The 14,147-nt window shown below is 38.5% G+C and overlaps 1 protein-coding gene across 1 annotated transcript; it reads right to left on the reverse strand.

Moving 5' to 3' along the window:
- Positions 1–4,780: 4,780 nt before the first annotated feature.
- LOC127421023 (40S ribosomal protein S27) lies at positions 4,781–10,224 on the reverse strand. Its single transcript, XM_051663738.1, has 4 exons — positions 10,166–10,224; positions 9,471–9,579; positions 8,454–8,564; positions 4,781–4,987 (listed from the first exon to the last, which is right to left on the reverse strand). Exons 1-4 carry the CDS (start codon positions 10,169–10,171, stop codon positions 4,959–4,961), a joined length of 255 nt encoding a protein of 84 aa, XP_051519698.1. The 5' UTR covers positions 10,172–10,224; the 3' UTR covers positions 4,781–4,958.
- Positions 10,225–14,147: the final 3,923 nt, after the last annotated feature.

Consider the following 14,147-nt stretch of genomic DNA (forward strand, 5'->3'; position numbering starts at 1 on the left):
TGCGTAGCACAAAGGGTGTGGGACGATTTATGTGACAATTCATATGGTGTAAATAAACAGGCTTGCTCTAAGGTTTCAGAGTCTCTGACACGATGTGGTCATTTCAGGAACTGCATTTTGCAGGATGGTAGAAGCTTGTCTCTTGCTCTGGTAGAGAGTGATGGAGAGAAAGTGTGACATTTAGACAAACGTTCTCCATAACGGGAAAATTTTCATCCATAGAAGTGCTGCATTTTTCCATAGACGGTTCATAGGACAACACCACGTGGTAAATACACATCCTGATGATGACATATGGTAAAACTAAATAAATTAGCACATAAAAAATGGTGCATAGTTAATATTTAAAATGTTTGGGATTTTTCAAAAGGCTTATAATTGATATATAATATAAAATTATAATTTATTATAATTTAAAATATAAAACATAATTATAGCCCAAGTAGTTTTTAGTGTTATATGCAGATGAGTGTTTTCCCTATGGTCAGATACTTTCCAACAAATTGAATTCACTGTGTGTGTGTGTGTGTGTGTGTGTGTATATATATATATATATATATATATATATATACACTATATTGCCAAAAGTATTCGCTCACCCATCCAAATAATTGAATTCAGGTGTTCCAATCACTTCCATGGCCACAGGTGTATAAAATGAAGCACTTAGACATGCAGACTGCTTCTACAAACATTTGTGAAAGAATGGGCCGCTCTCAGGAGCTCAGTGAATTCCAGCCTGGTACTGTGATAGGATGCCACCTGTGCAACAAGTCCAGTCGTGAAATTTCCTCACTACTAAATATTCCACAGTCAACTGTCAGTGGTATTATAACAAAGTGGAAGCGATTGGGAATGACAGCAACTCAGCCACGAAGTGGTAGGCCACGTAAAATGACAGAGCGGGGTCAGCGGATGCTGAGGCGCATAGTGCGCAGAGGTCGCCAACTTTCTGCAGAGTCAATTGCTACAGACCTCCAAAGTTCATGTGGCCTCCAGATTAGCTCAAGAACAGTGTGTAGAGAGCTTCATGGAATGGGTTTCCATGGCCGAGCAGCTGCATCCAAGCCATACATCACCAAGTGCAATGCAAAGCGTCGGATGCAGTGGTGTAAAGCATGCCGCCACTGGACTCTAGAGCAGTGGAGACACGTTCTCTGGAGTGACGAAACACGCTTCTCCATGTGGCAATCTGATGGACGAGTCTGGGTTTGGTGGTTGCCAGGAGAACGGTACTTGTCTGACTGCATTGTGCCAACTGTGAAGTTTGGTGGAGGGGGGATTATGGTGTGGGGTTGTTTTTCAGGAGCTGGGCTCGGCCCCTTAGTTCCAGTGAAAGGAACTCTGAATGCTTCAGCATACCAAGAGATTTTGGACAATTCCATGCTCCCAACTTTGTGGGAACAGTTTGGGGATGGCCCCTTCCTGTTCCAACATGACTGCGCACCAGTGCACAAAGCAAGGTCCATTAAGACATGGATGAGTGAGTTTGGTGTGGAAGAACTTGACTGGCCTGCACAGAGTCCTGACCTCAACCCGACAGAGCACCTTTGGGATGAATTAGAGCGAAGACTGCGAGCCAGGCCTTCTCGTCCAACATCAGTGTCTGACCTCACAAATGCGCTTCTGGAAGAATGGTCAAAAATTCCCATAAGCACACTCCTAAACCTTGTGGAAAGCCTTCCCAGAAGAGTTGAAGCTGTTATAGCTGCAAAGGGTGGGCCAACGTCATATTAAACCCTATGGATTAAGAATGGGATGTCACTTAAGTTCATATGCGTCTAAAGGCAGATGAGCAAATACTTTTGGCAATATAGTGTATATATACATACATACATACATACACACACCGATCAGCCACAACATTAAAACCACCTGCCTAATATTGTGTATGTCCCCCTCATGCAGCCAAAACAGCGCCAACCCGCATCAGAGAATAGCACTCTGAGATGCTGTTCTTCTCACCACAATTGTACAGAGCGGTTGTCTGAGTTACCGTAGACTTTGTCAGTTCGAAGCAGTCTGGCCATTCTCTGTTGACCTCTCTCATCAACAAGGCATTTCCATCTGCAGAACTGCCACTCATTGGAATGTTTATTGTTTTTGGCACCATTCTGAGTAAATTCTAGAGACTGTTGTGCCTAAAATCCCAGGAGATCAGCAGTTACAGAAATACACAAACCAGCCCATCTGGCACCAACAATCAAGTCACGGTCAAAATCACTGAGATCAAATTTTTTTCCCCCATTCTGATGGTTGATGTGAACATTAACTGAAGCTTCTGACCCGTATCTGCATGATTTTATGCACTGCAGCCACACAATTGCTTGATTTGATAATCGCAAGGATGGTTGTTGATGCCATATGGGCTGATTTTAGTATTTCTGTAATTGCTGATCTCCGGGGATTTTCGTGCACTCTAGAATTTACTCAGAATGGTGCCAAGAATAAAAAACATCCAGTGAGCGGTGACAAAGTCTACAGTAACTCAGATAACCGCTCTGTACAATGCTATTCTGATACGGGGGGACCTACACAATATTAGGCAGGTGGTTTTAATGTTGTGGCTGACCGATATATACAGTTGTGCTCAAAAGTTTGCATACCCTGGCAGAAATTGTGAAATTTTGGCATTGATTTTGAAAATATGACTGATTAGTCTTTTATTCCCTTGAATGTTTGGCCTTGTTACAGACACACAAGGTGACACACATAGGTTTAAATGGCAATTAAAGGTTAATTTCCCACACCTGCGGCTTTTTAAATTGCAATTAGTGTTTGTGTATAAATAGTCAATGAGTTTGTTAGCTCTCATGTGGATGCACTGAGCAGGCTAGATACTGAGCCATGGGGAGCAGAAAAGAACTGTCAAAAGACCTGCGTAACAAGGTAATGGAACTTTATAAAGATGGAAAAGGAAATAAAAAGATATCCAAAGACTTGAATATATAAGTACTGTTCAATCCCTTATTAAGAAGTGGAAAATTCGGGGATCTCTTGATACCTAACTACGGTCAGGTAGACCAAGAAAGATTTCAGCCACAACTGCCAGAAGAATTGTTCGGGATACAAAGAAAAACCCACAGGTAACCTCAGGAGAAATACAGGCTGCTCTGGAAAAAGACAGTGTGGTTGTTTCAAGGAGCACAATATGACGATACTTGAACAAAAATGAGCTGCATGCTCGAGTTGCCAGAAAGAAGCCTTTACTGCGCCATTGTCTCAAAAAAGCCCGGTTACAATATGCCCGACAACACCTTGACATGCCTCACAGCTTCTGGCACACTGTAATTTGGAGTGACGAGACCAAAATAGAGCTTTATGGTCACAACCATAAGCGCTATATTTGGAGAGGGGTCAGCAAGGCCTATAGTGAAAAGAATACCATCCCCACTGTGAAGCATGGTGGTGGCTCACTGATGTTTTGGGGGTGTGTGAGCTCTAAAGGCACGGGGAATCTTGCGAAAACTGATGGCAAGATGAATGCAGCATGTTATCAGAAAATACTGGAAGACAATTTGCATTCTTCTGCACAAAAGACTGCACGCTGTCATTGATGCTAAAGGGGGCAATACACGGTATTAAGAACTAAGGGTATGCAGACTTTTGAACAGGGGTCATTTCATTTTTTTCTTTGTTGCCATGTTTTGTTTTATGATTGTGCCATTCTGTTATGACCTACAGTTGAATATGAATCACATAAGAAATAAAAGAAATGTGTTTTGCCTGCTCACTCATCTTTTTTTAAAAAAATGTTTAATATATTACCAATTCTCAAAGAGTATGCAAACTTTTGAGAACAACTGTATATATGTAAAAATCTTAAAATTAATCATGAAATCAACCCATGGCCTTGTAGTTTCATCCCCATATGACATTAAGTGGATTAGATCAGTCGATTTGTTTAAAGGTGGACACAGATAATTTAGCCCATTGGTCTACTCTTTCCTGGAATGTTGAAACTAAATTGAATTGATTTCTGCATATTATACAAGAATCACTAAAAATAGCAATTCAGCATTAAGTAATCAACTAATGATCTCACACTACACTTAAAAGTAAATGACACTTCACCAGTGCTTCCTGTATACAAAAACTGCTGTTATACAACGTGCTGCGCCGTGAGATTTTAAATGTTGAACATTTGATGAGCTTGAGAATTCTAGTATGCTGACACATTCCTGTCTAATAGGGAATTATTTACAGCTGCTCTCATGTGAAGCCAACAGCTCTCTCAGATCTTTTCCAAGATGCTGGTTATTTAATCTGGAGTGTGCATCTTTAGTGTACCTGTTTTCTTGCAGTTCTTCCCATGGGTATTGCTTAATACTACTGCCATACACTTGTGCTATTTGAACACTTTCCATTCAACACACCATGGGTTATGAGGTTCAACAGAAAGCCACTCATCTGTACCTTCAGTTCCTTGGCCTTGATAATGAATGCCTTTTGTTTGTGTATTCTGATTGAAACGGTTTGAAAAGCCATTTAAACTTAGCCTGATAAATACTACAGAACCATAGTATTGGTTTTAAAACACTCCATTTTCACGACAAAATACTTCAGAAAAATATTCTTTATGAAAAACGTAGGTTATTTTAGTACAAGAACAATTAACATTTAAATGTGTAGCCTCATACCATATCAATCTTTTGAGTTTGCTTCATCATACTTTATTACAGTTTGGTGGCCCAGAAATTTTGCACATCACCCTTAAACCATCAACCATAACATGAATGAAACATGACACAGTTTGAACAAATGACTCGTTGCAACATAGTTTTAGCCCAAACATTTTATTGAGACTGAAACAGAGAGAAAAAGAGACACGGGGGTTGGAGGGTGTTCCATGGGGGTGTTTGGTTCAATTCCCTTATCCCTTCTGTGAAAATATTTTCAGTCACTCAGCCCAATCCATTTCCCTCTTTCTCTCTCTGCAGAAGCTTCCAGAAGAGATCTTAATGCTGCTTCCTTCTGAAGGAACACCCTGGAGAGAAGAGAACAAAAACGGAGGCCATTTTCAAAAACCATAGCTAAACTCATTAACACCACAAGTATGAATGACACACCATATTAAATGGCCTCAAAAATTTGGAAAGAGGCTCTTGTTCAAATCGTTTCTATAAGGTACTTTTTGGGACAATTCATATTCAATGCAATTCTTTGCTTTATGCAATTGAATCGCAGAACTTCTTCTGGCACATGACCACACAAGGACCATGAGGACCAATTTGGACTTGGGATGGGCACAAGTACTCGGACGTGGCAGCGATGATCGATCATGAAAACGATGATCGATGGTGATCAAGCATGATGTGTCTTTTCACTTAATTCGAAATCCAGTGACAATTACCTGACAACTAAACACAAACGTGTCAAAGAGGGAGCTTATTTTCAATTTTGAGATTGATTACTTTGTGATTTTTAGGGGTACATTGATTGTCAGAGACGTCTCATAGCAACCAAACTGATATATGATGCTGAAATGCCATCTTAACGATAAACAAAAAGTGTAATTAACCGTGATTTTAATACCTGTCTCTGCAAAACATTTACTAAACACGTTTTATTATCATTTAATATAAGAACTTTGACTTGTTAATGGATATTTAATAAAAGTGAATGTTTGTTACTGACTGTAAACCTCACACCTGCATCTCGTCAAAATGAAGATTTCCGCACAAGTTTCCAAGTTAGATGTCCGATATAATGTGTCATTTCGTTGCACTTTCCCCAGTTGAAAGGTGGAAATTCATACTCTCTGATTTGAATGGAATGCTTCATGAATCACAGCAGCAACAATACGGTGCTTCGCGGCTTTCCTCACAAGAGCGAACATATTTGGGGACACACACACACGGCGCTTGTGGCACTGGACTCAACACGCTGAAGCAGCACATATACAGCAGACGAGTGTTTCAAACAGCTTGACATAGCGCAGCTAAATGGAACACAATGCAGCGTCTCCAAAACTGAACTTCAACTTAACACGCATATTAAAAATGCAATGGTTTTGCTGTCTCCTGTTAAGCCAACCGCAATTTGAAAATAGAGGGTTCAGACAGCCACTAAAAAAACTGGTGATGCGCTTACAAGGATTACTACAGTAACCTGAAGGAAGAAAGCACGTTGTGCACATTCTTTCATTGAGTTGGGCAGCGATTCTTCACATAATGACAAAATATGATGCATTATATTTTGATTATGCAATCTTTTGAACATTTTGTAACATTATTTTATAACAGCCTATAATAATGAATAGACGATACACTGGAACAACAAGACACAATGCAGCAGCCAAAGATGTTTGTCAGACATGTTATTATATATACAGTTATGTACATATCATTGCCCCTCAAGTATTCGACAAGTAATCAAGTAGATAAAATGACCAAAATGCCCATCCCTAATTTGGACTAGATAAAATAAAACTCTTTGATGTTCTACTTTGCAACACTATCATGAACACAGTCATCCAATTTGAAATGAATGTAGCTGAAAATCAATTAACACTGGACAAAACTTTCCAAAATAAGCAGCATATCCAGAAGGCCTTGCAGAGTGCTCTTAAAGAGAATACCAAATCGCTGACCCATGGCAATGATTAAATATGAAAGAAAAAAAAAATGTGCTAAAGTACTATGTGCCACAAAATCCATGAACTACAGCAATCTCGCAAATCATGGACTGCATCTACTCAAGCAGAGTACAGCATCAGCATCACTTTTAGTTTTTTGAAAATATACAGTCATTTCAAATCACATGATTGAAACATGCTCCAAAAAAGACAGGGGCAATTTAGGACTAATAACAACCAGACAAGTTGAAATAACAAGGTGATGTTAAACAGGAGAGGCAATCGTGTTATAATATATAAGGAGGAGCCTCCAAAAAAGCCTAGTTCTTCAAGAGCAAGGATGGGTCGAGGTTCGCCAATTTGTCAACAGATATGTCAGCAAATAATGCAGTGCTTTGAGGACAATGTTCCCCAAAAATAAATTGGAAGGATTTTGGGCATTTCACTTTCAACATTGCACAATACAGTTAAAAGATTCAAGGAAACTGGTCAAATCTCAGTGCATAAAGGGTAAGACCGAAAACCACAATGCGCGTGATCTCCAGTCCCTCAGACGTCACGGTCTTAAAAACCATCATACATCTGTAATGGATATCATGACATGGGCTTGGGATTACTTTAGTAAACCTTTGTTAGTCAACACCACTCGCCGCTGCACCCACAGATGCATGTAAAGGCTTCACTATGCAAAGCAGAAGCCATACATCAACACTGTCCAGAAGCGCCACTGACTTCTCTGGGCTCGGTCTCATCTGAGATGGAAAGTAGAACAGTGGAATAGTGTTTTGTGGTTCAACAAGTCCACATTTCAAATATTAAAAAATAAATAAAAAATAAAAAACAGCAGTCTTGGGCCAATGAGGAAAAGCAACATCCAAGCAGTCTCAGTGTCAGGTCCAAAAGCCAGTGTCTGTCATGGTATGGGGGTGTGCCAGTGCCCATGGCATGGGTAACATACAGATCTGTGAGGGCACCATTAATGCAGACAGATATGTACAAATTTAAGAGCAACATATGCTGCCACCAGACTCCGTCTTTTCCAGGGACATCCCTGCATGTTCCAGCAGGACAATGCCAAACTACACACTGCCCAGATTACAAGTGCATGGCTGTGTAAGCAGAGTGTGCAGGTGCTAGACTGACCTGCCTATAGTCCTGACCTGTCTCTAATTGAGAATGTGTGTCACATTAAAGCGCAAAATACGGCAAAAAATGTCCTGTACGATTGCACAGCTGAAGACCTGCATAATGGATGGTGAAAAATTCTGCTTGCTAAACTTAAACTTGTGTCTTCAGTGCCTAAGTGGTTATTAGTGTGATTAGAAGAAATGGTGATGATACACAGAGGTAAATGCTCGACTTTCCCACCTTTTCGTGGTACGTGTTACAATCATCTGATTTGAAATTAATGTATATTTTCAAAAAAACAATTAAAAAACATCAAATAATGTGTTGTAGTGCTTTAAATATTACCCAGGGTGAAATGCATTTACAAACCGCTCCTTTGTTTTTATTAGCAATCTCCATACTGTCCCAACTTTTGCAGAATTGGAGTTGTATTCATATATTCACAATTAAACAAATATGCATTTAAAATGGATAACCTTGCTTTTTTACTGTTATTACTTGCAACCAAATAAGATTTTTATAAAAAGAACAATGCTGAAACAAGATTTTTATCTTTTGTAATAACCTATTAGCAATGTAATGATAATCCAAAAATCCAATCACTACATCCCTTGATCAGTTGTGCCTTGAAAACAGATGATCCACCAACCAACCTTCTTAACTATCATCATTCTTTACAAAGACAATTCCTTTGTTGTTGTTTTTTTGCTCCTAAACTTTTCTGTTTTTAGTAAACACACAAACTGACCTTCTGTAAGTCGAGCTTTGCCTCCAGTTGGCTGACAGAGCACAGTTGAGCAACCGACACAAAGCACTACTGTCTGAGCGTGGCTGAACACAGTTGTGATCTTATAACATCCTGAAACACAAAGGAGAGACAATGAGACAGAGTTATACTATTACATTTCTGTTATTACGAATACAATCAAGACAAGGATGTAACCAAATATTCACACTTTTACAAGTATCAAAATCTGACATCATTGAAAACCCCATACTTATCTACTATCAGAATCACCTTTATTGCCAAGTATGCTTATACAAGGAATTTGTCTTGGTGACAGAACCTTCCAGTGCACAAACAATACAGCAACAAGACAGAGATAATACAAATAAAAAAATAGAATAAAAGTAAAAAGAGAATAGAAAATAAAGTATATACAGAAATACATAAAAAGACAATTATATATACATATATATACGCCTGTACAATATACAAGTACAAATCTGTTAAAGACAGAAGCAAGGGAATGAAATGGCAGAAGAGGTATGGTACATTGGATAAATATAAATAGACTAAGCTGTGTATTGCACATTAATTATTGCTCAATGGGGCAGTTTTAACTGTTCATGAGATGGATAGCCTGAGGGAAAAAACTGTTCCTGTGCCTGACGGTTCTGGTGCTCAGTGCTCTGTAGCGCCTGCCAGAAGGCAACAGGAAGTACAACCTCTGCTGGGCCTTTTTCACAATGGAGTCAATGTGGGTCTCCCACTTCAGGTCCTGTTAGATGGTAGTGCCCAGGAACCTGAATGACTCCACTGCTGCCACAGTGCTGTTCAGAATGGTGAGCGGGATCAATGTTGGGGTGTTCCTCCTAAAGTCCACAATCATCTCCACCGTTTTGAGCGTGTTCAGCTCCAGGTACTATTCTCAATATTGAGGAAAATTTGTCCCCCTCAACGTCTATGGTCACAGTCCAGAATCAATACATTTACAAGTGCAACTTTCCATCCAGAATATGTGAGGATGACAAAGACACTCACCTGGACATTTGACATCCATGAAGTAAGAATTAGGACACTGTACGAGACGCTTCTTCTTGTGCCTTCTCCTCTCCTCTTCGGGGGTCGGGTGCAACAAGTCTTTTGCGAGCTGTTTACATCATGACACATAACATAATTGCTTACAATTAAATGTGCACCATTGCATATGGCTACGTTTCAAAACCTAGTGGGATAACTACGTAGACCGCATTTGTGGACATCACAGGAGCTTAAACTTCTATGATGCCCAACATCCTGTCAAGATATGCGGTTTCATAGACATAGGAATTCAAGTTTTTTAATCTTTATAATTTCCAGCTCAATTCTGAAAACTCCACAACTTTATGGAAACTTTAACAGCCATTGATCCACAAGCAACCAAGTCTGGCTGTTTTCAAAGTGATCTTTTAATAATGTCAGTCTCTAGAAACACGCTGATCCTTAACATGCGTCATTTCATAGTCAAACCTCCATGTTTTTTTTCTATGCGCGCCGCCATCTTGCCACGGGGCGCGAATGCACGTTGCCGACCAATTCAAGAATACAAGCGCTTTTTTAACATTTTTGACTCCTAAATGTCATTACGCACATATGACGGTGAATTATATGGATACGTTCGTGAACGCGATTTGATATTTTGGTAGTAATGTCTTGTAAACGGTGTATATTGATGTGTTTTGCTCTCTCGTACTCACTGGCATGTTGGCGAAGATTAAGCCGCTGCCAGAAAGGAAGTTTCAGGCGGAAGCAGACGAATATCATTAACGGAGAGCAGACATGGGGAGGAAGTGCGTCATCGGACGTAGAGCACAGACATTTTAGTAGAGTCAACTGAGGTCAAACGTGAGAGTTTTGTAAAGGAATAGTTCATTATAAAATGAATATTCTCTCATAATTTACTCACCCTCACGCTATCCCAAATGGGTATGACTTTCTTCTGTTGAACACAAACGAAGATTTCACAATGCAAGTGAATGGGTAACAACATTTTGAAGCTCCAAAAGCACATAAAGACAGCATTAAAGTAATCCATACAACTCCAGTTAAATCCATGTCTTCTGAAGCGATATGGTAGGTGTAGGTGAGAAACAGATATATTTTTAAGTCCTTTTTTACTATAAATCTCCACATTCACTTTCACATTCTTCTTTTGTTTTTGGCGATTCATATTCTTCATGCATATCGCCACCTACTGGGCAGGGAGGAGAAGTTATTGGGAACAAAGGACTTAAATAGTGATCTGTTTCTCACCCACACCTATCCACCTTTTTCCTTTACCCGGATGTGTTCCCCGATTCGACTGTTTTCAGTTTCCAGTCTCCAGTGTTTTCACTCGTATCGGTGTAAATTCTTAGGGGTAAATGTAATGTTTAAGGTATTATATTTATAAAAATTGTCAATAAAACTATTATTTAATAGACAGTGCCTCTCCTGAGTATGTAGATGTCATGAAGCAATGGTTCGAGGTTAGTTACATTGATATCATTAATTATTCTGAGTTGTTATGACAGCCAACAACTGCACAAGTTGAGCCTGAAATTCATTTGTACTCCAAGTAACACTTAAATGGTTGTTGTTCTCCTCTGGATCACTAGTTTTGGCAGTTTTCACCTGGTGTCTCGAGACCAGAAATAGAAAACAGGCGATTAGAATCATCATGTTGCCACCCAGTGGTTGCTCAGGAAAACTGTGGATAATATCGCTTCTGAAAACATGGATTTAACCACTGGAGTCAGATGGATTACTTTTATACTGTCTTTATGTGCAGTTTGGAGCTTCAAAATGTTGGTACCCATTTATTTGCATTGTGAGGATCTACAGAGCTTAAATATTGTTCTAAAAAATCATCATTTGTGTTCTGCTGATGAAAGTCATATACTGTACATCTGGAATGCATGAAGGTGAGTAAATGATGAGAGACTTTTCATTTTTGGGCGAACTATCCCTTTAAGTTTTCATTTTGACTCTGTGATTTAGAAATAATACAGAGGATATAGGAAGGTCAAAACTAAGCCCATGCCATAAAAATAGAATAAGCAAGTCAAATTACAAAGACATATTTGATTGAAACTTCTTTTCACAAGAATATCAAAACACGTCCGAACTAACAATGACATGGTCAAAGATTGTTTCCCCTCATTTCTCCTTTTAAATGAATTACTACTAAAAAGTGTAAACAAAAATGTAACAAAAAGTACCATGGTACTATACCTATGGTATTTTAAGACATGATGGTTATGCCATGGTGTTTTGGACATGAACCATGACAATGGTAATACCATTGTTTTCTTTGAAGTGCCTTGGAGTATCAAAAAAAACAAAACAATGGTACATAAATATGGTAATAATTAAGTGCCAAGGTATAGACGCCTATGTCAACGTATTGTTCAATAGTATTATCATTGTATACATCACTGTAGCATAATACTGCCACAGTACTTTTTGTAAGGGTTGTGTATATCTTGTGGTGTATTATATATTTCAGCCATGAAAAACACTGGTTATAGTTTTTAAAGGTTAAGGTTTTTTGTTGTTGTTGTTGTTGTTGTTGTTGTTGTTAATCTGGTATGATATGAATTGAAAACAGAAGTATCAGTAATACATATTATCCACCTTCTGCTTTGAGCTATTATCTTTAAAATGAATGGACTAGTATTCAAATAACTATTTTCATTCCATGTAATGACATTTCAAGTTATGGCATTAACCCTTTTATGCATACCTCGGGTCTTTAGTGATCTGGGACCTCATTCCACCCGCTGTACCACATCTACTTTTTGGAGTTATGCCCTTCTGAATAACAACAATAACAAAAAGGCAAAATTGCAAAAATTTTTTTTTTTTTTTATAACTGCTTAATTACCAAAGTGTATATGGACATTAAAGACCCAAGATATGTAATAGTGTCCATTTTTTGTGCTTCCATAAATCATATGTTTATGATAATTTCATATCAATATAAGTTTACTATCACAGGATATATTTATTTGTTTATTACAAGACAAATAAGTACTATATTCATACAAATGACTGCTATCTCATGTTGATTTTACGTGTGACAAGATTAAATTATCCGTATTCCATATGCATCTACAAATACATATTACACATGTTATTTGTACTCAAGGTTTCTCTGATGTTTCAGTAATTTACTTGATTTACATTTGACAATGCTACTGATGAAGAAACAACATGGAAGTAAACTATAGCAGGTGTAACACATGAGCAGTATGATATTGTCATTTGTGTATATTACTGAAGTTATGTACTGTAAGTTGTGCATGTATTTACACTCAAAAAGTGCCTGAGAAAATACTTACATGTAGATTATGTGTTATGTGTAGCTCAATGTGTGTTTGACAGACAGTTGCACCTCATGACATTTCTGTGAAGAGGTAATAAATCCTGTTCTATATTTGTTGCATCATCTCTTTGAAGTATGAAAAATAAAACATCAAAACATATCAGAATATATTCTATTCTATTATTCTCGAATTGTCTTGAAAATGTTTGGCCATTTTGTAGATCCAGATCAGCATTCCTCTACAGGCAGTTTATTTATAGGGGATCAAGGGCAATTTCCCTACAATAGAATGATGAGAGTTTGCTGATAGTAGCCTGTTGGCTGCATGCCCAGGGTTTACAAGGTGTAAAAGAGGACACTCAGGAGAAAACTTTGGCTGGTTTAAAAAGTCTGCCATGAACATCTAATAATTGGATCAGGTGTGCTTCTTTTGATAATAGTATTGCATTGTGCTGGAGCAAATCTTTGGCTGGAGTCAAGTGGCTTTTATGCAATAAAAACTTGGAAGGTTGATAATGTGTACTATTGATTATTTAATTAAAAAAATCACAAATTGTCTATATATTGTTTAGTTTAAAATAAATAACCATAAGAATTTCCTTCCCATTTCTTATTTGAGCACAAAAACATAATACAACGTCATGTCAACCAGAGGAATATTCAGAAAGAAATGTCCTGCTTTACTATTTTTATTTGTTTATTTATTTATTGTTATTATTATTATTATTACAAAATACAAATTTAGACATGTGCATGTGGGTTATGATGTCTAGAAAAGAGTTTGTTAGGGGGGCCTGGTTAGCTCAGCAAGTAAAGACGCTGACTACCACACCTGGAGTTACAAGTTCAAATCCAGCGTGTTGAGTGACTCCAGTCAGGCTTCCTAAACAACCAACTGGCCCAGTTGCTAAGGTGGGTAGAGTCATGTTGGGTTAACCTCCTTGTGGTCACTATAATGTGGTTCACACTCTCCGTGGGGTGAGTGGTGAGTTGTGCGTGGATGCTACGGAGAATAGCGTGAAGCCTCCACACCCACTAGGTCTCCACAGTAACACGCTCAACAAGCCACGTGATAAGATGTGCAGACTGATGGTCTCAGACGCGGAGGCAACTGAGATTCGTCCTCCGCCACCCGGATTGAGGCAAATCACTACGCCACCATGAGGACCTAGAGTGCATTTGGAATTGGGCATTCCAAATTGCGGAGAAAAGGGGAGAAAATCCCCCCCCCCCAAAGTGTTTGTTATACGTTTAGAATAAGTTTCACAGTTTTAATTTGAATACAGCTTGATTTAAGGTCTAATGTTTCCTTTCAGATTCAGATTTCTCCATTATCAATGATCTGAATTGTAATCACAGACACATTTCTATCA

This window comes from Myxocyprinus asiaticus, chromosome 30 (assembly GCF_019703515.2).
Source record: "Myxocyprinus asiaticus isolate MX2 ecotype Aquarium Trade chromosome 30, UBuf_Myxa_2, whole genome shotgun sequence".
Classification (NCBI taxonomy): Eukaryota; Metazoa; Chordata; class Actinopteri; order Cypriniformes; family Catostomidae; genus Myxocyprinus; species Myxocyprinus asiaticus.